The sequence below is a fragment of the Mus caroli genome, unplaced genomic scaffold, assembly GCF_978045245.1.
Source record: "Mus caroli unplaced genomic scaffold, Mus_caroli_1 scaffold_16, whole genome shotgun sequence".
NCBI lineage: Eukaryota > Metazoa > Chordata > Mammalia > Rodentia > Muridae > Mus > Mus caroli.
The window spans coordinates 27353680-27380809 of NW_028227271.1; the positions used below are offsets into that span (position 1 = coordinate 27353680).

At 50.6% G+C, this 27130-nt stretch overlaps 1 protein-coding gene across 4 annotated transcripts; it reads right to left on the reverse strand.

Annotated features, from left to right (window-relative positions):
• Positions 1-1758: 1758 nt before the first annotated feature.
• Ppp1r16a (protein phosphatase 1 regulatory subunit 16A) lies at positions 1759-26976 on the reverse strand. 4 transcript variants are annotated; one of them, XM_085831755.1, is made up of 12 exons: positions 26836-26942; positions 7260-7421; positions 5584-6511; positions 4898-4968; positions 4672-4817; positions 3739-3842; positions 3541-3665; positions 3327-3452; positions 3165-3240; positions 2955-3084; positions 2645-2807; positions 1759-2381 (listed from the first exon to the last, which is right to left on the reverse strand). In XM_085831755.1, exons 3-12 carry the CDS (start codon positions 5840-5842, stop codon positions 2007-2009), a joined length of 1575 nt encoding a protein of 524 aa, XP_085687881.1. In that variant the 5' UTR covers positions 5843-6511; positions 7260-7421; positions 26836-26942; the 3' UTR covers positions 1759-2006. The 4 variants fall into 4 exon arrangements, with proteins under 4 accessions (XP_085687881.1, XP_021038466.1, XP_021038465.1 ...); XM_021182807.3 differs by having other exon boundaries at positions 5584-6576; positions 7252-7421; XM_021182806.3 differs by lacking the exon at positions 7260-7421 and having other exon boundaries at positions 5584-6576; positions 26836-26976.
• Between the last annotated feature and the right edge of the window lie 154 nt (positions 26977-27130).

The following is a 27130-nucleotide window of genomic DNA, read 5'->3' on the forward strand; positions in this document are numbered from 1 at the left end:
CCCATCAGGCTGGGCACAGATCTGCCCCAGGGTGCCAGAGGGAGTTGGTAAGGCAGCAGGCGGGGCTTGGGGCGAGGCCCAGTGCTGCCTAGTGTCCCCATGAGGGAGCAAGAGACCCACTTGGGGAGTAGGGACAGACGGATGGTTCAGTACTTGACACACTGGAAACTGGGAGAAGAGAGCACTGAGCATCTCAGCCTATTAAGAACAGAACCAGGGACTACTAGAGATTTACCCTAGCAAGGCCCAGCTGAGGCCTAGGCCTCAGACCTGATACACACCCCATCTTTACTTTAAGCAAGTGGACTTGTCTCCTATGTAACTAAGCCAGGTCTTGGGAATCTGGGGAGCACTGGGGGAAGGGAGAGAGATGTGTAGTCTCTGGGTTCCATGGGGACTGACAGAGTGCTATGCTTGGACCTTGGTCTCTGATGAGCCACTGCAAGGGTTTAGGGGGGAGGGGAAGAGACTGGAGATGGGACAGCTAGTTCTGGACACACCTCACCCTGGAGTGCCCTCATGCCCTTTCAATACACATCAGCTTGAGGGTGCCCTTAGGTCGACAACCCAGGCCAAGGGTAACTAAGTCCCCTTCCCTGCTGCTCCTGATTGGTAGAGAGAACAGGAAGTGAGCTCTGATAGGCCCACAGTACCCCACTCCCACTGGCCTTCTAGAAAGCTTATAGACTTGCTCAACACCTGGTCATCTAAGCCCTTAGACCCATCATGGCTCAGGCTAAGGGCTGGGGAGAATGACTTTTAAGCTGGGCAGCAGGCAGCTAGGAAGGCATGAAGTGAGCCTTAATCCCTCTGTCCCTGGAGGCCCTGGAGTGGGGACACACTCACCTCTGATCTCTTGGCTCTGATGCCACAGTAGCCTCCCAGCTCAGTGGCCTTTCTCTGGCCCTCAGGACACAGCACAGATTAATATAGGCTTGGCCCTGGCAGAACCTGCCACTGCCTGCCTCTTACTAGCAGGGCCCAAGTAGGAGTGGTAGCAGGTGGACTTCAGGCAGCAGCACAGCCCTACTCTAAATTTAACCAGCAGTCATCACTAACCCTCCCCCAAGCCCTTCCAAGGACACTAACCCTCCAACCACAGGTGCTAGAGGAAGGACAGGCCCTGAGGATGGACACCAGGCTGACCAGGTCAGTGCCCATGTGACCTCGTAGAGATGGCCATGCAAATACAAATGCAATGGTCATGATCTAGAATTGCCTTCTTCCCTAGCTTGAGGCCCCTAAAGGGCCCCTCTCATTCTGATACACTGTCCCTAGCCAGCACAGCCCGAGTGGCCAACTGCTTGTCACCTATACCAGCACAGGCGGAAGCTGGCAGACATGCCCCAGGATCAGGGCTTCATGCCAGAAACTGAGACCATGACCCTGGGAAGCACCTAATGCCAGTCTTCTGCCTGTTTCACGATGCTGGCTCTGGCTCAATCCTGTGGAAAACACCCTCTCCCTTCCAGCCAGGGTTCCCGTCCCTCTGCATGGTCACCCACTCCATCACCCACGAAGAGTTTTTTCCAAAGTGTCCTACTGCTTTCAGGAAAGCAAAGGGTTACAGAAGAGCCTCCAAGAAGCTGAACCAACTAGGAGAGGTGGAGGTTAAGGCTGGGCTTCTTGCCTATGGCCTTGAGCCTTTCTCCCACAAAGGCTGGGGCTGTTACCTGCAAGCCCAAGCATGCACCAATCTACAAGTTTGGGTGCTCCTGGGCATGGGTGGCTCCTAACCAGTGAGACACATGGGAAGGCTCGGTGGCAAACAGCCTTTATCAAGAGTCACAATAAACAGACTGTGGCCTGAGGCCCATAGGTAGAGCTCTGCATAGTCCATCCCTGAGCAAGGTGGCCAGTGTCCTGGGCTGGGAGGGGGATGGGGCTCTGTGCCGGCTCCCCCACAGCACTGGGGTATGTGCTGAAGTGGGTCACCAGGCCAGAGATCGTGAGGAAGCCTCCGGCTGGGCATGGGGTTGAACCCTGCCATACTGAGGAATCACATTTCACATGAGCAAGCAACACGGCCTCTTCTCCACAGACGCCTCCTCCAAGGGAGCAGTGAGCTTGAGCAGGGGCGGGTCCCCAATTGTGCTGAAGCCACAGTCAGGCTGGGAGGTCTCAGTATCAACAGACAGGTCAGGCTCAAAGGTCTCAGGCCCTTCAGGGGCAGGTCGCTGAAGCTTTGCAGCCGCTCGCTGGCGTTTCAGTTCTGCCAGTGTGTGGTGGGCCTTGTCCCGGACGAGGGCATCAGGGGCACTGTTCTCCTCAGGACTCAGATGATAGGAGACACTCCGATCTAGACGCTTGGAGTACAGGTGTCTCCCTGGGGGGGCCCCTACTTGGCCATTGTGTGGTCTGGCCACCTCAGGGCCATCGTCCTGTGAACAGAGCCAGGACCCCAGAAGCCATCAGGAGGTGCTTGTTTCCGCCTACACCAGCCTCGGGCTTCAAGTTTGTGTGAAGTGGTAGTAGGCGTACAGACATGAGTGTGGGAGGATCAGCAGCAGATACCTGCCTACAGGATCACTGGGCCTACTGCCTCCATAGAGGGCTAGCGCGGATAGAGGACTAGGCACTAAATAAGCAGATCACACAACAGGACTGCTCCACATGCGGGGCAGTACAGAGGCTGTGTGCTCACCTCCGGGGGCTGCAGCCGGAGCTCAGCGTCTGTCTGCCTGTCCTCATCCTCTAGAGGTTCTGGACTGGTGGGTGGCGGCTGCTGCCACACAATGGCCTCTTGGGCATGCTCCTTGCGGTACAGGTTGGTGCGATGTGTCAGGCTCACTCGTCTCACCACCTTCCTGGGAGAGAGAAAGCTGAGACGTCATCATCCATCTTACAACCACTGCCCACAAATCCCACTCCACCGGGGTTCCACCGCCAGCTGATGTCCCTGGGGGCAAAGCCTAGGTCTCAGCAAGTGGACAGTGACCACAGCAGAGGCTTACCCACGGCTGCCTGCACTAGAGGTACGGCGGCGCAGCAGGGAGCGCTGGCGGCCCTGGGCACGCAGGAGTGCATCTTGCTTGTGCTTGAGCTCCAGCAGTTTGGCTCTCACCTCCTCATCACCACATACATCTGAGGAGAGATGGACAGAGGTGTCATGGGCACGTTCATGGCCACTCCCTTCCACCAAATGTAGGCAACCCCACACTCACCGAGGGGTGTCTCGTCCACCAGAGATTTTCCATTCAGATCAGCCCCATGTGCCACAAGCAATTCTACCAGGTGTACCTGCAGGCAGCCAGCAGTAGCTGCTTGGCTGCGGGCTCTAGCGAGAGCCCGGAACCTACCCTCTCCCTGCTCCTGTGCACACTCACCTGGCCCCAGTAAGCCGCGGCATGCAGAGGCTCCCAGCCATCATGGTCCTTAGCGCTCAGGCTGGCGCCTTGCTCCAGCAGCAGGGTAGCCACCTCACTGAACCCATTAGCAGCGGCGATGTGCAGCTGCAGGCAGACCACTCAGCCCTGAATCCCTGAACCCCTTCCAAGTACCTGCCCCAGGACAAACACCCCCAAGTGCCTGAGTTCTCACCAGAGTAGCCCCATGATCCAAAGGGTCATTGAGGTTAGCCCCAGCCTGCAGGCGGTTCTGGAGGTCATTCAGCATGCACAGCTCTGGCACTGCCCGGGCCTCCTCAATGCCATCCTGGGTGATACCTGAGAGGCAAGGTGGCTCAGAGAAGGCATGACGTAGGGCACCAGCCCTTGCAGGCGGGCACAGCACACTCACCCTGGTTGGCCATGGCAGTCTCAAGGCAATCCAGTGTCTGTGCGTCCTCACACAGGTCGTAGGGCATATTCCCGTCGGAATTGACTGCAAGGAGATCTGCACCACTATAAGGCAAACAGACAAGCCAGCAGCCTCAGGGCCTTCATGCAGCAGCTCTCAGTCCCCGTGCTGCATGTTTCCCTCAGCGGTGGCCTCAGCCTAGCACTGTCCTTGGTAAGAGAGGGCAGGAAGGAGGAAAACAAAGCCCTAGCTCCTGCAAGAAAAGCTGGCCTGGGGCCTGACTGTTATCCCCTACTAGACCCTGTCTTCAAGCTAGACTTAGCAATCTCTAGCCAACCTGTAGTCTTTATCCATCCTGGCTTCAGGTTTATGACACCTATCTACCCCCATATATACAGTAGAGGCACCTGCAGATGTGCAAAGGCTCTGGGACACCCACAACACAGAAGGGGCGCCTATGCGTGGTGGAAGGACAGATCCAGAAGGATGTTTGCGGTTCAATACCAGCTTCAAAAGGAGCCCCAGGGACCTGCTAGCTCCACACCCCTAACGCATTACCAAGGAAGTTGTGTGGGACAGTCGTCTGTTCACACAAGGATAACCGAGTTTCTATACCTGACCTAATGGAGAAGGCCCTGAATCTAGTGAAGCCACAAGTTTCCTCTGCTCTACCTTAGGGGTAGAGGCCTCATTTGTATCCAGGCACTTCCTCCTAGACACAGCTGGGCTCTTCATTCCCCTTCCCTCCTTACCAAGTCCATCCCAACACTGAGCAAGCATGTGACTCTGGAGAGGCCCTTGGTCCAGAGTTGGAAGTCAGGCCACAGAACATAGTGAGCACACTCTTCCCTATGGGATCCCAGGCATGGTTGACACAAGAAGCATCCCAGATGGGTCACTTGAGCCACCATGTGAACACCCAGTAGGTCCTACCGTGAAGTAAGGAGTTCCACCAGATGCAGATGGCCACAGGTGGCTGCAGCATGCAGAGGTGTCCAGCACTCACTGTCTCGAGCATTGACATCAGCCCCAGCGTCCAGGAGCTGCTGTGCCATCTCTTGGAAGTCGTCAATGCAGCACTGCAAACAAGCAGCCCAAGCCCCACACCCTGAGCCTCAGCTGGGCCAGGCAGCCCCGCCCCACTCCTGCAGGCACTCACCTGGTGCAGTGCAGTCAAGCCATCTTCATTGGCCAGGTTGGGGCTAACTCCACTGGTAAGGAACTGGCGGACTGCAAGAAGAAGGCAGGAAGGGTCCTCAAGAGATACCAGGTGCCTCTTCCTTCAGGCCCCAGGAGTTACAAGCATGGGGCCCAGGGAAGGAAAGAGAGCCCACTAAGGTTAGACTTGTCTTTGTACTAGGAAGACTCCAGTCAGAGAAAAGTCAAAGGCAGGGCCTGGGGAAGTGTGTAGTACTGCCAAGCCATGTGTGTTCTAGGACCCACACTGGGCCCAGACAGCACCCACTCACTTCCTCCATCTCTAACCAGAAATGAACAACACTGTCCATCTCTCCAGAGATGGGGCTTGGAAGGCATGTATAAAGGGAAAGGATTCATGGGACACACTGTTGAGAGGCAGTGATGGCTACCAGCTGAAGTATTAGTCTTCTCTGCAACCCGCAGTGTCTACCCATGGTCCAGCCCTCCCATAGCCTGACTTTCCTCACAGAAACACCTCTTACATCCACCCCCTATTAAGGACAGTTCACTCTTAGTATCAGAGTGGCTGGAGCCCAGGAGCTGGAGACAATTCTAGGCCTAGTTCTGAGCCAACACAGTGCAGGGCCACACCCAGACGGATGGGAGTGCCTGCTTTGCTCTGCCCGAGGACTCAAGCACACTCACCCTCCTCCAGGTCGTTTCGGGCAGCAGCCTCCAGAAGGGCGACGCTGGGAGGGAAGAGGACATGCTTCCGAGGCCTGAGGCCAGCCGCTTCCTTCCATGGTTGCTCCCCATGGCCCTTCTTGCTGTGAGCCTCCTTCTCAGCCTGGGCCCACATCTTTACCTGCTGGGCACGTCGCTTCTGGGCATGCTTCAGGCGCTCCTGGGTGCTCATCCTGCCTACCATGGGCATCTCTGCCAGCAGCTCCAAGTGCTCGGCCATGGTGGTGGATGTCTGCCCTCAGGGCGTTTGGGGGCACCACGATCTGGGTTTGGGGGGCCAGGACAAGCCTGAAGGGTGGGGCAGCTGGCTGGACAGGCACCCTTGGGGGCATCACCTTTCTAAGACTTGATGCCCTCTGTCCCTGGCAAGGCTGAGATGGGAGGCCCCACACTGTGACCAGGCCCAGCTGCCCTAAGGGGCAGAGCCCAGACAGGCAGGGCAGTGTGGCATGGGGTGGGGAGGAAGGTGTGTAAGTGGGGATGCCTGCAGTCGTTCCCCAGGTAGGACAGACACCTCAAGTGTTCAGCTGGCAGGGCTTCTGTACACAGCACCTCGCCTCCCTCTTGGGGTCAGGGTGCACAGCCTGTGGGAAGTAGCCCTAAGACCTGGCCGGCCTCAGTCCAGGGTCTGAAGCTAATTACCCAGATAACAAAGTTTCAGCTTCCTGGCACCCTGCCTAGGACAATGGAGGGCAGGGCCAATCAGCAGCAAGCCCCTGGCAGCCCCTGGGAACCTCTGCTCCTCTTCCATGCTGGCTGCCCTCAGTCTTATGGGTGGCTTTTCAGTCAGCACAAGTAGGTCTAACAAGCTATGGCAGCAAAGGTCAGGGAGTATGGTCAGTCCTGGGATTCCAGCTTCCAGCGTCCAAGGGTGACAATCTCTAGGCAGCTAGGAGACAGGAGTTCTGTCAATATTTTCTCAGGGGAACCACCCCTTCCAGCCGTCACACACACCTGAGGAGTAAATATGAATAAGGAAACACATCAAGGTCAGTCCGTAGGACGAGGCTCCAGGGGAGCCCTGTGTGGAACCCACCCTCTTCCCCCAGCACACTGAAAGTCAACAACACGGGGGTGGGGGGGGTGCTCTGCCTTACTCTTCCCACCTAACTAGGGAAGAGTAGGACACGGGGTATCTCGGGGCCTACTCATCCTTTTCAGAAATGGCTATGCAGCCTAGACAGTAAAACAGAGCTGGCTGCGCTGGGCTGGGCAAGGTTTTTTCCCTGGGCTCTAGGGGTAGCATAAGGGCTTCGCAGACTGCTTACTGAGCACCCTATAGTCTACCATCTGCCTCGCTCCCATCAGGAAGATAGCTCAGTCCAGTCACTAGATCTGCTACACCCACTCTGCTCCAGGTGCTCAGCCATGGTGGTGGACGTCTGCCCTCAGGGCGTTTTGGGGCACCACGATCAGAAGGATGCCGCACATCATTTTGTGGCATTCCGCTGAAGCCATAGAGACCCTAGTATCCTCAGGAAGAGGAATTAAGAGCTGTCTCCCCTGTCACCATCATTAGACAAAAGGAAAGAAACCCTGATGTCCTTGTCCTATAGAAATGAAACCAGCCCACGAACAGCGACTACTTCCCAAGTAGAAAACATAAACACGCTGGCTTCTGTCTCTCACCTGAGCACCTGAGCACTCTCTGGCTGCTGCTGCTGCAGGAAGATAAGCAAGGCTTCTTGCCACTCCAGACTGCCCGGGAGGCCCTGTCTTCCACAATACATAGTCCTTAACCCAGTGGCCCACCTTCATGACCTGCTTGGAATGTGCCTGAGGACAGACTCTTGTGTGATCTGGGATAGAACACAGGGACCTCAGTAAGCCCGGGCCTACCCTACACATGCAGCCCACTGAAATGATTCTTATTCTAAGGGTGTTCCAGTCCAGCTCCTAGCAGACTGAGCTCTAAGCTTTCAGTTCTGATTCTAGGAGCTGTCTGTCTACCTGGCTTCCCCCCAGAAGCTAGCCTTAAAGGGAACAGGCCAGCTAAAAGCCAGTGGGCCCTTCTGAAGTTCTAGCAGAGACCAACTCTTGCCTATCTAAACCTTGGCTGACCCAGCTGGACCCGACTAAGGTGTGGTTCCTCTCCTAGCCTGCCAGAGTCATGAAGACAGCTAATCTACCAAGGCCTGATTGACCAGCACAGCAGTTCTACCACATGGTCACAATGCCACCAAAACCCAAACCGGTCCGAGCAGGGCAGCTCCTGCTCAACTCTGCAAATCCTTCCCAGAGTCTCTCTGGAATGTAAAGCAGAGATAATTTGATTTACCCCAGAACTGACTGGGCTTCAGGCTTTGCTGAGCTGAGCCAAGAATGTGGGACACAGCAAGGACTTTGACCTCCATCCCCATCCTTCAGCCTGAGCACCACTGGACTGACCCAGCCTACAGAGTACCCAACACGGCAGCTGACCTTCATCCCACAAGACCAGCACCCTAACTCCACACCATTCTCTACAGATCGAATGAGAACATGACCAACTACTTGGGGCTCTTGGCTTCCCTACTCTACCCCACTATATAACCACCTTATAGCAAGTACTTACTTCACCCCCCAATTTATACTCAGGGGAGTCAAGTTTGATAGCCATTGCTACAGACAAGATCTATTTTGCTGGCTGGGAAAGCTACAAGAGCTGACTCAGGCAGGTCTAATTATTCTAGACCCAAATGAAGGGCATGCTGGGACAGCCCTGACCACCAAGAACATCTTTATCAGATGCCCAAATGTTCCCCACTGCCCTGCAATGACAGGTTCCCATTCCATGTGTGGCCAGCACTGCCCTGTTAATCCCTACATGGTACCTTTGAACCTACCGCATGGTATCTGTAGTGAGCCCAGAGCCTGACAGCCATTAAGGGGCCTAAATGCATGGGAGCAAGGAATGATAAAGGTGGAGGCAGATGACCCAGAAGTGGGGACAAAGGATAGATGTCCAGAGAAAGGACAGAAGAGAGGAAAGGAAAGGCAGGAAAGGTTCAGAGAAGAGCTACAGAGCGGGGGGTAGGGGTGGGGACAAAAACCAAACACAAACAGTGCACCTGCTATAGGCTCGGACGTGCACAGGAGAGCACACACATCACACCTCTCTGAAGGTGCATCTCCAGGCCTCTCTGATACCATCTACTGGAACATCCTCCCACACTGAAGCCCATTCAGCAAAGAGGGAAGCAGAGAGGAGTAAGCCCTTCTGTCTCTGGCTGCACATCACAAGGGGAGCTGGCAAGACGGTGGGTAGCAATGGGGCAGCTGATAAAAGAGTCCCTGGCTGTGACAAGATGACATCAACCAACAGTTTATTTGGTCTGTGGCAAAAAAAGTACCTTCCTAGACACCTACAGGCACGAAGCATGCAGACAAGACCCTGCCAGTCTGTAGAATGTGTCTATGTATACACTTCTGCCACAAGTTAAAGCAGATGAATGGGCTGAGATGAGAGAGGGGCTTCGACACACTGACATGGGTGCAGAAGCTGACAGGACTCTGGGTAAATGAACTCCTCTTCTTTTTCACACACAGGAAGGCTGTCTAAGAGTAGAAATGGCACAAGTGACTCTCATTAGGCCAATGGCTATCCAGAGAGCACAACCCTGCTAAGCCACTGGGGAAAGTATGGATGGAAGGACGCTCTAGCCCCATGGTTTGTACCCTGGGTCTGCAGGCTGTGCCTGACCTCATAGTTGAAAATTGTGGTCACAATGACTGTGGCTCACAGTTCAGGGCATCCACCATGTTCTGTCAAGCCCAGCTACAGGAAGCTCACTCCTACATTGTACTGACAGACACAGAGTACCTGGACACATCTAGCCACTTACTGCAAGCCACACTGTAAAATAAAACAATAGGAAAAACCTGGCTACCGATCAAAGGAACTTACCTTAATAAGGCCTACAAGGTTTTATGGAGAAGGTTTCTAGTACACTGTGCTGGTTAGTTTCTATCAAGTTGACACCACCTAGGGTGGCCTGGGAAGAGGAAACTGAGAAAACACTTCCTCGCTCTGGCTGTGGGGCATGGTTTTGGCTGCTGATAGACATGGGAGGGCCCAGCCCACTGTGGGCAGTGGCACCCCTGAGCAGGTGGACCTGGGTTAGATAAGCAAGCAATCGAAGAAAGACACAGAGATCAAACTAGTAACTGTTCTGTGGCTTCCCTAGATGGTAGTCTATAGGCCCTCTCAAATTGTTTATGGTCATTATTTTATCACAGCAACAGAAACCTAAGTAGGATATCATGCTATGACGGAAAGAACTCTAAGAAACAGTGTTTGTTTAGCTGTGAAAAAAGATATAAGAGCATGCTGGGAGATGGCTCAGTGGTTAAGGACACTTACTGATCTTGGCAGAGGGCCTAGATTCAGTTCCCAGCCGCCACAGACCGATCACAATCACCTGTAACTCCAGCTCCACGGGATTTGAAGCCCTCCTCTGGCCTCCAAAGACATTGTACGTACACACATACATAAACCTACACTCACATAGAGTTAAAAATAAATCTGTCGTGTGTGATACAAACTTTAATGCTAGCACTGAGGAGGCAGGCAGATCTCTATGAGTTTAAGGCTATCCTGGTCTACAGAGTAAGTTCTGGACTAGCCAAAGCGACATAATGAGACCTGTCTCCAAAAATAAACAAATAATATATTTTTAAAAGATATTAAAATAAAGGCTGGAGCCGGGCAGTGGTGGCGCACGCCTTTAATCCCAGCACTTGAGAGGCAGAGGCAGGCAGATTTCTGAGTTCGAGGCCAGCCTGGTCTACAAAGTGAGTTCCAGGACAGCCAGGGCTACACAGAGAAACCCTGTCTCAAAAAACAAAAAATAAATAAATAAATAAAGGCTGGAAGCCATGTGGTGGTGGCACACACCTTTAATCCCAGCACTCAGGAGGCAGAAGCAGGTGGATCTCTGTGAGTTCAAGGCCGGCCAGATCTACAGAGTGGGTTCCACGTCAGCCAGCTCTACACAGAGAAGCCCTGTCTTGAAAAAAACAAGCAAACAAAGGCTGGAAAGATGGATCAATATGTCTGAGCAGTTAAGAGCACTGACTGCTCTCCCAGAAGACCTAGGTTCAATTCCCAGCACCATCCATAACTCCAGTCTCAGAGAACCTGCCACTCTCTTCTGGCTTCTGGGAGCACTCTGTACAAGTGGTACACATATAGACAAGCAGGCAAAACATTCATACACATAAAAATAAGTTGTACAAGAGCAGTCTTTAATAAAAGTTGAGAGTAGGGCACAGTGGTAAACCCAAGATCTCCAGCCACTAGTGGGCCTGAGGTGGAAAGACGGCTCGAGCACCTGAGCCCATCCTTGGAAACGCTGGGATGGCATTTCAATAGAGTACTTGTCTAGTATTCCCAAACTCCTGGAAGCCATCCCCACTACTACACATACACACACAAAGTAACAGTATGTGCATTTATAGTTTTAACCATGAGAAAGAGACACAAGAAAAAAGGAGAAATGGGACCAGGTATGGGGAAGAACGTGTGTTTGATACGGTGTAGAAGAAGTTGGACTACGTGAAGATTACTGTCTGAGAAACTCTGGTAAGAGCTCTGCACTGAGCAGGTGTGAACCGCCCCTGCTCAGGTACACTGTGGGCACCCGGAGAGAAAAGCAGAGGAGCACTGGGCAAGGGAAGAGCAGGCAATGCAGGGAAGGCCACTCAGCCAGCTAAGCAAGGCTCTTACCTTCTCATGCTGTGGGAGCTGAGAAGGCCTCAAAACAAGGAGAGACACAATTAGACAGCAGAGACTGAGGGAGGCGAGGTAGTAGGGCGAGGAGACAGCCCACAAGTAGAAAGTGGACAGGAAGACAGGAAATGGTAGAAATTAGAAGGAAGAGGACTAGGAACAACAGAAAGCTCCAAGGGAGGAAAGGGCCAGGAGGGCAGATGGAGGGCCGCAGACAGAGAGAGGGCTGACGGCAGCCAGAGAGGGCCAGGGGAAGTGGTCATTGTGGGTACAGGCAGAGACCAACCGTCGGCCTGTAAGGAACTGGGTGGCAAGGAAGGCTCCTCAGAACGCATATGGACAAAAGAGGCCCACACTGGGGAAGGACTCAAGTGCTAGCAGTGGGAAGTTCCCTGGGGAACAAGAACCTCTCTTCACACAAAATAAACTCCAGATGGCATATGCATGGCCTTAGAAAGAGAGAGCACACAGACAGTACACACAGCACACACATGACCTTAAGAAAGAGAGAGCCAAAAGAATACAAAATGTTTCATAATCCTAACACAGACACAGACACATACATAAAAATTTTTAAACATGAAACAAACTCCCCAAAGTGAAAGGAAACCCCCCCAAAATCCTATTACATTTAGTTTTCAAACACTCTACATTATAAAAAGGAGACGAAATAAAACCGACAAGGCTAGGCCTGATGGCTTAAGATGGTGATTCTAGAACTCGGGAGGCTAAGATATGAAGGTCCCAGTGAGTCCAAGGCCAGCCTGGGCAAGAATAAGACTCTAGTTTCAACAACCAATGATAAACCCTACAAGATCCAAAGTGACACCTTTGATCCCAGAACTCAGGAGGCAGAGGCAGGTTGGATCTCTGTGAGTTCAAGGCCAGCCTGTGTACGTTCTGAGACTCACTGGACCTCGGCCTCACATAAGCTCTCCTAGATCTCAGCATGCTGCCAGAGGGAGTGGCACCTCGCAATAGAACCCCTCACTAGAGCATTGGCTTAAATGGGAAGGAAGCTTTTGACCTCCACCCCACATCTTCAAGGCCTGAAATCCAGCAACAGCTTTAAAGGTTGCCAGTGAGCTCACATCCTCGTTTCTTGGGGGTTTTTTGGTGTTTTGTTTGTTTGTTTGTTTTGTTTTTTTTTGAGACAGGGTTTCTCTGGAACTCACTCTGTAGACCAGGCTGACCTCGAACTCAGAAATCCACCTGCCTCTGCCTCCCAAGTGCTGGGATTAAAGGCGTGCGCCACCACTGCCCAGGTGATGTCCTCATTTCTTAATGCTGCTCCCACCCCACTGGCATGTCCCCCTCCCTCAACCATGCCTAGGTTACCATCTCACCCCAAGAGCTCTTTGTTCCTTGCTATACCTGCAAAGCACTGTCCCCTCCTCTCTGTAGTCTCAGCCTCCCCCTTCCAAGCCCCATTCTGTAGCTGAATTCCTGATGGTCCAAGTATTCTCCGAGTATAATCCTGCATGTCTCTGCCACCTCATAGCCTTGGCCTCTTCTTTGTCAACTATACCCTCCATCTAGTCCTCATGTCTTCCCCTGTAGTCTCAGTGCAAAGCACCCCCACCCCCATTCTTCTCCTATCTCTCCTATGACCCAAGCTTAACAGTCCAGCACTCACACCTACACAGTGCTGTTCTCACCCCCATTCCCACCCTCCACCCCAACCAGCCTCAGTTCTGAGCTCTCTGACCAGAGCTCTAGTATCACTGAGGGAAACAGCAGAGCTTAGAACAAACCACATGGAGCTGCCTGGTCCTGAGTGCTGCAGTCAGTCACCTAGCTGCACAGACACCTCACTTCTCACTGCAGTCAGTCACCTAGATGCACAGATACCTCACTTCCCACTGCAGCCAGTCACCTAGATGCACAGACACCTCACTTCTCACTGCAGCCAGTCACCTAGCTGCACAGACACCTCACTTCTCACTGCAGTCAGTCACCTAGATGCACAGATACCTCACTTCCCACTGCAGCCAGTCACCTAGATGCACAGATACCTCACTTCCCACTGCAGCCAGTCACCTAGCTGCACAGACACCTCACTTCTCACTGCAGTCAGTCACCTAGATGCACAGATACCTCACTTCCCACTGCAGCCAGTCACCTAGATGCACAGACACCTCACTTCTCACTGCAGTCAGTCACCTAGATCCACAGATACCTCACTTCTCACTGCAGCCAGTCACCTAGATGCACAGACACCTCACTTCCCACTGCAGCCAGTCACCTAGATGCACAGACACCTCACTTCCCACTGCAGTCAGTCACCTAGATGCACAGACACCTCACTTCTCACTGCAGTCAGTCACCTAGATGCACAGACACCTCACTTCTCACTGCAGTCAGTCACCTAGATGCACAGACAGACACCTCACTTCTCACTGCAGCCAGTCACCTAGATGCACAGACACCTCACTTCTCACTGCAGTCAGTCACCTAGATGCACAGACACCTCACTTCTCACTGCAGCCAGTCACCTAGATGCACAGACACCTCACTTCTCACTGCACTCAGTCACCTAGCTGCACAGACAGACACCTCACTTCTCACTGCAGCCAGTCACCTAGCTGCACAGACACCTCACTTCTCACTGCAGCCAGTCACCTAGCTGCACAGACACCTCACTTCCCACTGCAGCCAGTCACCTAGATGCACAGACACCTCACTTCCCACTGCAGTCAGTCACCTAGATGCACAGACACCTCACTTCTCACTGCAGTCAGTCACCTAGATGCACAGACACCTCACTTCTCACTGCAGTCAGTCACCTAGATGCACAGACAGACACCTCACTTCTCACTGCAGCCAGTCACCTAGATGCACAGACACCTCACTTCTCACTGCAGTCAGTCACCTAGATGCACAGACACCTCACTTCTCACTGCAGCCAGTCACCTAGATGCACAGACACCTCACTTCTCACTGCACTCAGTCACCTAGCTGCACAGACAGACACCTCACTTCTCACTGCAGCCAGTCACCTAGCTGCACAGACACCTCACTTCTCACTGCAGCCAGTCACCTAGCTGCACAGACACCTCACTTCTCACTGCAGCCAGTCACCTAGCTGCACAGACACCTCACTTCTCACTGCAGTCAGTCACCTAGCTGCACAGACACCTCACTTCTCACTGCAGTCAGTCACCTAGATGCACAGACACCTCACTTCCCACTGCAGCCAGTCACCTAGATGCACAGACACCTCACTTCTCACTGCAGTCAGTCACCTAGCTGCACAGACACCTCACTTCCCACTGCAGCCAGTCACCTAGCTGCACAGACACCTCACTTCCCACTGCAGCCAGTCACCTAGATGCACAGATACCTCACTTCCCACTGCAGCCAGTCACCTAGATGCACAGACACCTCACTTCTCACTGCAGTCAGTCACCTAGCTGCACAGACACCTCACTTCCCACTGCAGCCAGTCACCTAGATGCACAGACACCTCACTTCTCACTGCAGCCAGTCACCTAGATGCACAGACACCTCACTTCTCACTGCAGTCAGTCACCTAGCTGCACAGACACCTCACTTCCCACTGCAGCCAGTCACCTAGATGCACAGACACCTCACTTCTCACTGCAGTCAGTCACCTAGATCCACAGATACCTCACTTCTCACTGCAGCCAGTCACCTAGATGCATAGACACCTCACTTCTCACTGCAGCCAGTCACCTAGATGCACAGACAACTCACTTCTCACTGTTTCCTTTGCTTTACCTCCTCTCCGCTGAAACAAAGACAAAGCAACAGCAGAGCCCTCAGGCTCTACCATGAGATTATCCCAAAACACAAATACTTACTAAAACACTTAGCAAAAGGGATGCACAGAGAACCATAAAACAATATTGAGAGATAAGAGACAAGACCTAAGTAAATAATGGGAGGCGCCCTGACTGTAGTCAGAAGACCCGGGAGGGAAACGGTAGTGCCCCGCCCCAAGCTTGTCCATGTCTATCATCTACGCAGTTCCCAGCAGTGCATTTGGGACTCGTATTGCAAATGTGTACAAGCAGGCAGAACAATCATGAAAAAGGAAATTCTGGCTTACCTATGTAATTACACATTACTGTTTATTATGAAACTCAGTAACTGAGCCCCAGAGGTTGTTTGCTTAAGGATAAAGAAATAAGCCAGGGAGCGGGGAAAGGTTCAGTGAAGTGCTTGTTATGCAAGCTGAAAGACCTGAGCCTGGATCCACAAAATCTATACAGAAACCAGAGCATGTGTCTATACACCCAGGCCGGGGGCAGACTGGGCGTGACAAGTAGCAGATTTTGTAGCTCACTGGCCTGTTAGTTTAGACAATCACTGAGCTCCAGGTTTTGTGAGCGACTGTCTGAAAAAATAAGGCAGAGTCTTGCACGGTGGTGAACACCTTTAATCCTAGTACTCAGGAGGCAGAGGCAAACAGATTGCTATAAATTCTAAGGTTAATCTGGTCTACATAGTCATGGCTACACAATGACACCCCATGTCAATAAATAAGTAAGGGGCTGGAGAGATGGCTCAGCAGTTAAGAGCACCGACTGCTCTTCCATAGGTCCTGAGTTCAATTCACAGGAACCACATGGTGGCTCACAACCATCTGTAATGAGATCTGATTCCCTCTTCTGGTGTGTCTGAAGACAGCAACAGTGTACTCATATACATAAATAAATCTTAAAAAATAAAAAAATAAAAATAAGTAAATAAAGGAGAGCAACTAAGGCCAGTGCCAACCTCTGGCTTCTTCATGAACATGTGCACATGTGCACACACACACACGTTTGCACACACAGGCACACACAAGAAGTAAACCACCGCCAGGAAGGCGGCACAGTTGGTAGGGTCTGGCCCTGTTCAGTCCCCATCACCTCATCAAACCAAGCGAGTGCTGTCTGTCTATAATCCCAGCACTTGGCGGGAGAGGAAGGAGGATCAGCAGTTAAAAGTCATCCTGGGGGGGAAAAAAAAAAGTCATCCTGGGGGGGAAAAAAAAAAAGTCATCCTGGGCTACAGAGCAAGTCTGAGGCTCTGTAGGCCACAGGAGAATTTCAAAAAATAAGAAACAAACCAGTGAGAACTAGGCATGGCAGGTAGCTCATGTCTGTAATCCCAGCACCCTAAAGCCAGGTATGGTGGTACATGTCTTTAATCCTAGCATTCAGAAGATAGAGGTAAATTTGAGTCTACCAGTCTGTTCCAAGACAGCTAGGGCTATGTAGTGAGACCCAGTCTCAAAAGACAAAGAAAAGAAAAAGAAAAAGGAAATAAACCAGAGGATGTGTCTTAGACTTACAATTCTGCAAAACCTTAGAAAAGGTTGTTTCCATAACCTGAACAGAAAGCTGAGGGCAGAGCTAAGTGGCGTTGTGCTTACCCAGCAGGACCTCTACACACACTCAACTCCCAGCACTACAGAGAACAGCATCAGGTTGACTGGACTTCTGTCTTAACCAGGCTCAGTGAAGCACACAGATAATCCCACCACTCGGGAGGCTAACTCAGTAGGACCACAAATCTAAGGCCTGCCTAAGCTGTTACATAGTGAGACTCTGTCTCAAATACTGTACAGTAATATTTTAAATTATTTTTATTTTTAATATGAGTGGATGCACATGAGTACAGGCACCTGTGGGGCTAGAAGAGGACATCAGATCCCTGGAAACTGGAGTTACAAGTAATTGTGCTAGGAACCAAACTCGAGTCCTCTGCAAACAGAGTACAATAATACTCTTGATCTCTCTGAACCATCTCTAAAGTTAATAATAATCTTGATCTTTTACCCAAGTGACCTGGACATCTACACGTAAAGCTATAGGTCATCAGTCAGCCCATGAAAAGAAAGTTAATATCACTAGCCACAAGGGCAAACAAAGCGAGCATGAAACACAGGAACAGCAAAGGCATAAAGAAAATGGAGCCCCACGCTCTGCAGTAAAAGGCTACTCTTCAGAAAACAGCTCAGTGGCTTCTGAAAATGGAGGGTGGGGGCCCAGAGCTCGAGGTTAGCATGCAGAGATACCCTGGGTTCTCCCCCTCAGTACCAAGGACAAACGAAGCAGCAAAGCAGAGCATGGTAGCACACCCAGGCTGGGACGAGACTGCAAGTTCCAGGACAGCTCAGTTACAGTAAGAACCTGTCTTTAAAAGGAGGACAGGCAGTAGTGGTGCACACCTTTAACCTTTAGTCCCAGCACTTGGGAGGCAGACAGATCTCTGAGTTCAAGGCCAGTTTGGTCTATAGAGTGATTTCTAAAACAGCTAGAACTACATACAGAAGCCCTGTCTCAAAAAGAACAAAACAAAAGGAAACATCAACAAAAACACCTAAACATGCAGCTACCACAGGACCTGAAACTATAGTTGATAATCATCTCAAAGAAATACAATCTGGCTTAGGGGAGATGGCTCGGTGGTTAAGAGCACACACTTTTCATCGGTTCCCAACACCTACATGCATTTGGCAGCTAACTTGAGTTCCGGGGAATCCGACCCCATTTGATTTCACTGGGTAGATAGCGCACACACATACCATATGCTTAAATGAGTAATAATAATAGTTTTAAAAGTCTAATCTGGCTGGGCAGTGGTGGCGCACGCCTTTAATCCCAGCACTTGGGAGGCAGAGGCAGGCGGATTTCTGAGTTCGAGGCCAGCCTGGTCTACAGAGTGAGTTCCAGGACAGCCAGGGCTACACAGAGAAACCCTGTCTCAAAAAAGAAAAAAAAAAAAAAAAAGGGCTGGTGAGATGGCTCAGTGGGTAAGAGCATCCGACTGCTCTTCCGAAGGTCCAGAGTTCAAATCCCAGCAACCATATGGTGGCTCACAACCATCCGTAACGAGATCTGGCGCCCTCTTCTGGAGTGTCTGAAGACAGCTACAGTGTACTTACATGTAATAAATAAATAAATCTTAAAAAAAAAAAAAAAAATCCCAGGCAGAGGCAGGTGGGATTTCTGAGTTCGAGGCCAGCCTGGTCTACAGAGTGAGTTCCAGGACAGCCAGGGCTACACAGAGAAACCCTGTCTCAAAAAACCAAAAAAAAAAAAAAGTTCGTGCAGGGGTGGCTAACGCTTGTAATCACAGAACCCAGGAGGCTGAGGCAGAAGATCAGGAGTTCAAGCTCAGCCTGAGGTACACAGTAAGTTCCAGACCCACCCTTTCACCCTGGGCCAAAGATTAATCCCCTATCTCAAAAAAGGAAAGGAAAAACAAAAACAAAAACAAAAAAAAAAAAAAGGAAAAGAAAACTGAAAATATAAAGGAGCAAATGCTTAGGCCAGCCCTCGTGCACAGCTTTGATCCCAGCACTCTGGAGGCGGTGGATCTCTGAGTTCCAGACCCGCCTGGTGTACACAACAAGCTCCAGGCCAGCAAAGCTACATAGTAAGACTTTGTCTCAAAAGAACTAAACAATAGCAGGTGACTGTGGCCTTCTTGTGCCACCACAGGTGTCTGTGGGAAAGAAACATGGCCCAGCCATCCACCCCGCATGCTATTCTATGGCATCACAGGTTCAGACTTACCACATAGCTCACTGAAGTTCAACAGGGCATTGTCACAAAGATGTGGAAAGCTCTTATCATATAGCAAGGATAGAAACAGCCTACGGGACCAACAGGATGGCCTGGGCAGAACTGGGGAAAAGAATTAGTTGTCATATAACCCAAGGAGACAGAACTCCCATTAGTAGGCACCTGAAGACAGCCCCAGGAGGCCAGAAGAATAAGTATCCCAGTTTCAAGCCAGAGAAAGCTGAGAATCCACAAGAGAGAGGCTTAGGTTTCTGGGCTCATCTTGTAGAGTCAAGGCAACTTCACAAGCACTGCTGCAGGACAACAAGTTTCTCAAGCCAGCTAAGGAGGTTCGTTACCAGCCCCAATCAGGGCCGTCCTCCACACCCTAAGTCACTTGTGTCTAAAATCCCTGTCCTTCTCCAGCTTCCTACTGCAGTAGGGCTCCACTCCTTCCTGCCTGTCTGCCTCTAGACTCCTGCAGAAGCTGTAATGTGTAACTCATGAGCTCCCCATGTACAGGCTCAACCACTCGCCAGGTGATGGGCAGAACCCTTAGGAACTGAGCTCATAGCTAGGCGGTACTTGCCCTGCATCTGTCCACTGTGTCTGTGCATCCATCACACTGACCATCACCCAGGTGGTCCTGGGCTCTAGAAAGTTCCCTCCCCTTCCTGGCTCATTCACTCAGTCACTTATTCAATCCATAAGTGTTGTCTGAGCACAACCTTCTCCTAAAGCAAGCCCCTTCCTCTGGGCCCAGCACCATTTAAGAGATGAGTGCAGAGCTAAACATGTGCTCATCGTGTAAAGAACCCAGGGTGTCCAAGGTCAAGTCAGCAAAGGCACTGCAGCCTCTTCTCCACGCTCCCTGCAGACCATTCACTCTGCAGGGGTCAACTCACCTACAGACACCTCTAGACCTAGGGGAGACCCCGTGGAGGCACAAAGTCCCCACCTCACAGCCATAAGAACAAACCCTCTGGGAAGCTAGTCCTCAACCGCAGCTGAGCCTCCAGATGACACAGCCCTGGCTGGCAGTGTGACCACAGTCATGAAACAGAGCCAGAGCCAGACAACTGAGCATTTCTCACATCCCTGACACAAAGGCCTCAGAATAATCAGATTTTTGTTTGTTTGTTCTTGTTTGAAACAAGGTCTCACTTTGTAGCCCAGACTGGCCTCAAATTCACAAAGGTCTGCCTGCCTCTGCCTCCAGAGTCCTGGAATTAAAGGCATGCACCCCTAGCCCAGCTTCCACCCCACCCCCAATATTTTGAGACAGGGCCTCTACACTAAGGTCCAGGCCTCTAACTATGGAACCCAGCTGAGCTCAAGTTTACAGGAATCTTCCTGTCCGACCCTGCTCAGTGACTGAATTACAGGCTTGAGCTGCCACCTGGCTCAATGTTGACAATAGACTTCAAAGCACTCTGTCCATCTCTGCACCCCGACCTTGGCCACTCAGGGTGTTGTGATGCTCCCACAGCCATGGTGAGTCCGATCCAGACTCCATTGTTTCCCACTGGCCAACAGTCAATTATTGGGGTGAACTGCATCTTACTTGTGTGCTGTGCATTATCAAGAGTCTCCTCTCTGGGCAGGTGGATCTCTGTGAGCTCAAGGCAAGGCTGGTCTACACAGCCACAGTGAGATCTGGGCCAGCCAGAGCTATATAATAGGCACACATGGAAGTAAGAGTATAGCTTACACAGGTCGCAGAGATACAACTCAGGTCATCAGGCTGGGCAGCAAGCACCTTCATCTTCTAAGCCATCTTGCCTGAACTCAATAAAGCAACTAAAAGAGCCAAATTATGAGTAAAAAGCAGCTGGGCGGTGGTGGCGCACGCCTTTGATGCCAGCACTTGGGAGGCAGAGGCAGACGGATTTCTGAGTTCAAGGCCATCCTGGTCTACAGAGTGAGATCCAGGACAGCCAGGGCTACACAGAGAAACCAAAAAAAAAAAAAAGAGTAAAAAGCAAAAAAATGATGTATTCAATATGGCTACATTGGGAAAGAGAACAAAGAGATTTAAGATGGCTGACCCTCCTAGACAGTCCCCTTCCCAGTATGGCCACTGACCAGTATGGGACTGGTATCTTCAGTAGCAATCCCAGGACTCTGGATCTGAAGTAGGAGGGTAAGTAGTTCTAGGACATCACTGAATTCCACAGCCAACTGGAAGCCAGTCTGAATTTCAAGAGACTCTTGTCTCAAATAAAAAAAAAAAAATGAAGTCTCTTCTGTGATCCTGCTCACAGGCAGCTCGCGCCTACCTGCTATGCTCTGGCCTCGCCTGAGGTGCTATGTTCTTTTTCAATGCTCCGACTCTCTTGTAAAACACAGGAGAGCCATATAAATTCAATGTCCCCCTATTTTTGATGTACAAAACTCAATGTTGTTTAGCTCAATACGTGGGCTAACTGTGCCACGGGGAGGAGCCATATATTTTGCACATGTGACACTTCCAGCCACTCAGTACCCATGGCTTGAGCAGAGAATGTGGGAGGGAGGGCCCTTCCCCAGACATCAAGGGAAGCTCTCAGTCTCCCTCTTCAAATCCCTCTTGTTGCCAGCCAGCTCCAAAACACAGCTACCTCAGAGCAACAGGCCAAGGCTAAAGTAGCCTCGGACACTTGAAAAGATGCTCAACGAGAGCTGAAGGCAAACATTCAGTGAGGGTGAGGAGAGGACGAAGAACCAGGAGCCTCGTCCCAGGAAACAGGCCCCATTCACATCTCTACTGGGCTGCCACCCCACCAAACCCCTTGCAAACTGGAAACTAAGGTCTGTCAGACACAAACTCAACAAAAGATAAAAAGAACAAGAAAAAAAGGTGAGCTTCAAAAGGTAAGCTAAAGTTTGTTCTGACTCAAACCCACATGAGGTAGGTCAGAGACCCCAGGGGCCACACTGCTGGTTTAGATCTGTGGACAGAAAAGGCACAGACATAAGAGTTCCAGACTTAGAACAAGAGAGTGTAGGGTCCTACAACGAACAATGGTTATGCTGTCTGAGACTCTCCTTACACTTACAGACAGGACAAGATCAACGGAGATATTCCAACAACAAAAAAGTATACTTAGCCAGGCAGTGGTGGCGCATGCCTTTAATCCCAACACTTGGGAGACAGAGGCAGGTGGATTTCTGAGTTTGAGGCCAGGATGGTCTACAAGAGTGCATTCCAGGACAGCCAGGGTTACAGACAGAGAAACCCTGTCTGTAAAAAAAACTAACTAACTAACTAACTAAATAAATAAATAAATAAACAAACACTTAGCAAATTCATGAAAACTTGATGGTAGAAAAAAGTGGTGGGAGCTGGCGGGACACTGGATAGCCACTGATGTCACCAGGAAAAAGAAGAAAGAAAACAGCAAGGTCCATAGCATGAAGGAGTCCAAATATCTCAAGGAAGTCAGCTACTTCAAGGAGGATCGAAGCCAGCCTCTGCTACTTTGCAAGTCTGAAGCCACCCTAGGCTATAAAGACCCTGTTGCAAAACAATACATACAGACAAAATCCCCCAAGAATGCCAAATGTGGTGCACTCCCAGCACTCAAGAGGATCATCACAAGTTCAAAGACAGCCTGCCCTACATACTGACTTCCAGACCAGCCTAGACTACAGAAGGAAAGGCTCTCAAAAGAGCTGACACTAGGGGGCTGGTGATGAGTGAGAGAGCAGCTGCCCTTTGAAGATGGTTGTTATTCACAGGGTACAGGAGGTAAGAAAAGAAATCCGGGCTGGCGAGATGACTCAGCAGGTAAGAGAACTGACTGCTCTTCCAAAGGTTCTGAGTTCCAATCCCAGCAATGTCATGGTGACTCACAACCTGACACCCTCTTCTGGTGCATCTGAAGTCCGCTACGGTGTACTTATGTATAATAATAAAGAAATCTTTGGGGGCTGGTGAGATGGCTCAGCAGTAAGAGCACCCGACTGCTCTTCCAAAGGTCCTGAGTTCAAATCCCAGCAGCCACATGTAATGAGATCTGATGCCATCTTCTGGTGTGTCTGAAGACAGCTACAGTGTACTTACATATAATAAATAAATAAATAAATAAATCTTTAAAAAAAAAAAAAAGAAAACTTTGGGCCGGAGCAAGCAGGGACTGAGTGAGCAGAGTTGACAGGAGTGAGTAAGGCTGACTGGAGCAGCAGAGGTCCTAATAAAATTCAATTCCTAACAACCACATGAAGGCTCACAACCAGCAGGGCGTGGTGGCGCACGCCTTTAATCCCAGCACTTGGGAGGCAGAGGCAGTCGGACTTCTTAGTTTGAGGCCAGCCTGGTCTACAAAGTGAGTTCCAGGACAGCCAGGGCTACACAGAGAAACCCTGTCTCGGAAAACCAAAAAAAAAAAAAAAAACCAAGGCTCACAACCGGTGTACTCGCATACATAAAGTGAGTAAGTAAATCCTTTTTAAAAAGTTTTTGGTTTTGGTTTTTGGTTTTTTGAGACAGGGGTTCTGTATATAGCCCTGTGTATAGCTGGCCTCGAACTGAGAAATCCACCTGCCTCTGCCTACCATTAAAGGCATGCGCCACTACTGCCCAGCCTAAAAAAAAAAGTTAAAAAAAGAAAAGAAAAGAAAAGAAAAGAAAAAAGTCCACAGAGGAAACAATCTAGTCTGTGAAGAGAGATTGACCTTATCTCCACTTTGGCACTAAAGGACTGTCAGCCGCAGTTGATGAATGAGATGTAGCTCTGTCAACCCAGCATAGGAAAGGAAAAGACCCACATTCCCAAAAGACAAACTAGGAGTCAGTTACCTACACGGTTATATTCCTAGTAGCAGCAATCACAACAGAAAAGAACAGGAAACAATCCAAGTACCATCAACACAGGAACAAACCAGACTGGGCACATTCATACAGTGGAATATTACCCAGCCATAAAAAGGGATGGAATTCTGATACATGCTACAAAGATGCAGGACATAAAAGGACAGTTTTGTATGATTCCACCCATGTGAAGTACCTGTACTATGCAAACTCCTAGAAGCAAAGCACAGCACAGCCTCTGGCATCTAGAGGAGGAGGAACAGGGATCCCTGTTTCATGGATGCAAACTTTCTATCTTGAAAATTTTGGAAACAGAAGCCAAACATGGTGATCTACTCCTGTAACCACAGGATTTCGGGAGCTCAGTCCCAAGTCAGCCTGACTGTACACAGCAAGGCACCATCTCAGGAAATAAAAGCCAGAGTGCTAAGGCAAGGAGTGAGGGCATGTATCTGTGATCCAACAAGGAGATGGACGTAGAAGGATGGCAAGTTTAAGGCCATCCTGAGTTATACAGTAAGATTCTTCATCAAAGGAAGGGAAAAAATAAGAAGTACTAAGTAACAGAGTACTTGCCTAGCATGTGAGATGTCCTGGGTTCTTACCCTGGATTCAATCCACAGCAGCTCCAAAATCAAACCAGACATGCACGTGTGCGCAGAAACACGTGTGTGCACGTGTATACCCCCCCACACACATCCATACACGGGAACTTCCTATAGCTACTACAGACCATCAAAAGGATGAAACAGGACTACCTTCATTTTTTTTCCCCTGGTTTTTCAAGACAGAGTTTCTTAGTGTAATCCGAGGACACCTATACTCAACATATGCAGACATACACATACTCATAGTTTAAAATAATAAAAATAAAAATAAAATTGGTCAAAGTGGTTAAAAGCACTAGCTTCTCACTGGGGGTTGGTAGCCAAGGCCTGTAACCCCAGCACATGGAAACCAGAGGCAGATATACCGCTGAGTTTAAGATCAGTCTGGGGGCTGGTGAGATGGCTCAGTGGGTAAGAGCACCCGACTGCTCTTCCGAAGGTCCGAAGTTCAAATCCCAGCAACCACATGGTGGCTCACAACCACCCGTAATGAGATCTGACTCCCTCTTCTGGAATGTCTGAAGACAGCTACAGTGTACTTACATATAATAAAAATAAATAAATTAAAAAAAAAAAAAAAGATCAGTCTGGTTGACTGGAGAGATGGCTCAGTGGGTAAGAGCACTGACTGCTCTTCGGATTTCTGAGTTCGAGGCCAGCCTGGTCTACAAAGTGAGTGCCAGGGCAGCCAGGGCTACACAGAGAAACCCTGTCTCGAAAAAACAAAAACAAACAAACAAAAAAAAGGTCCTGAGTTCAAATCCCAGCAACCACATGGTGGCTCACAACCACCCATATTGAGATCTGATGCCCTCTTCTGGTGTGGCAGCTACAGTGTTATAATAAACAAATCTTGGGGGGGGGGGGCAGGCACGTCTTTAATCCCAGCACTCGGGAGGCAGAGGCATGTGGATTTCTGAGTTCAAGGCCAGCCTGGTGTACAGAGTGAGTTCCAGGACAGCCAAGACTGCACAGAGAAACCCTGTCTCACAAAAAAAAAAAAAAAGAAAAAAAGAAAGAAAGAAAAGAAAAAGAAAAAAGATTCTAATAAGGACAAGTCTTTTTAAAAATAAGTTTTCTTTTTTTCTTCCTTTCTAAAAAGGTCTCCTCTGTACATATAGCAATTTTCATTTCTATAACTCAGGAAAACATGGGTTGTTACACAGCCCATAAGCAAAAAAAGACTCGAAATGACTGGAAAGGAGTTGGATGACTTATCCACACCTAAGAGACAGAGACAGGAGAACCGCAGCAAATTTGAGGCTAGCCTGAGCTATAAGGCAAGTTTAAGGTCAGCTTAGGCTACATAGTGAGACCCAATCTCAAAAACAAAGAGTAAAGGAACTGGTGAGATGGCTCAGAGCTTGAGAGCACAGGTTGCTGCTTTTCCAGAGCACAAGGATTTAGCACAGGGTGGCTCACAATTACAAAATGACAGTTCCAGGAGATCCACAAAGATATCCTCTAACCACCTACACGTGGATCATGGCATGTACCCACCCCAAACGATAAATAAATAAATAATACTTAAAAGAATTATTCCTTAAAAAAGGGGGGGGGGCGGGGAATAGGAAGGTCTGAGCCAACAAGGAAGGAAGTCAAACCAGGCATTAGGAGAGGAAAACCCTCCCCGCCCCCCCCCCCAAAAAAAAAAACCCTCCTTGGGCAAAAACTAGCAACAGAGGCAGACTAGCAGCCCTTCAGAGACCTGAAAGTCCCATCACCATGACAACACGAAGCCAGCGGGTTAGGGCAGGTCTCATTAGGCCTTTAGCCCCTCAACCCAACAGGCTCCCATGCTGAGCTAATGGCAGCTTTGGTTTCCATGAAGTGAATCAGGTGGCTTTCTAAAGAGCCAGGGTGCTTAAAGCAAGACAAAGCCTCCAAAGAAAACCCCAATCCTATAAGGGAAGACCTAGGGAGCAAAGACACCCAAGAGGGCTCACTGAGGTCTGCCCTCTCGCCTCTACCTGCACCACCCAAGTAAAGATATGGAAGAAAAGTGGAGCAGTCAGGAGTCAGCTAACTTTGCTCTACCTCCCAAGCCAATACACACTCCTCTTCTACACCCGTAATAATTAATCCTCCTTGTCTCTAGCCTCTAGCACTGGTTCCGTCAGGAACCCAAAGGAGCCCAAACAGTTTTCACAAGCTCATTTACATTCCTTTCCCAACCACAATCCGGGAGGTACAGCCTCCAGGAAAGGGGCACTTGAAGCCGTAAGAGGCTCTAGAGTGTGCTTTGACTGAACACCAAAGCCCACATGAAGCACAGGAAAGTCCCTTCGCAGTCCTAAGGTCAGAATGAAGACTGTCGGTGGATTTGCCCGACCAACAGGTTGCAAGAACTACCTTCACTGATAGGTTTCACAAAACTAACAACAACAACAACCCACCCTCCGCTGGCCGCCTCGCTGGCGCCCCTTCTGCAGGCCCCTCACGACCCGCTCCACTGCCCGGCCAGCACCGGGCCGCAGAAGAACCGGCGCTGGCTCTCCCGCTATGCCCCGCCCAGCCGTGCCGGGCCTCCCCCCGCGTCCCCAGATAGGCCCGACCCTCACTCACAACCGCCGGCCTACTCACCTGGAACCTCCCTGGCCGCTCCCTGAACCCGGCCCGGCCGACCCTGGAGCCCGGCGCTGCTCCAGGCGCCACGGGGGCGGGCCCCGCGCCCATCCTCGCCATGGCAACGCGACACTTCCGGCCCGAGGTGTCCGGAGCGGAAGCCGCGGTGCTGGGTGGGAAGGCTGGGCAGAGTCGCTCTGCGAGGGCGGGGCCTAAGAAGCGTCCTCCAGGGACAGAGTCACCCACTGTAGATTGACAGGGGCGGGGTCAGCTCCGGTAGTTGATTGGTTGATGCTGTGGAACATTTTTTTTT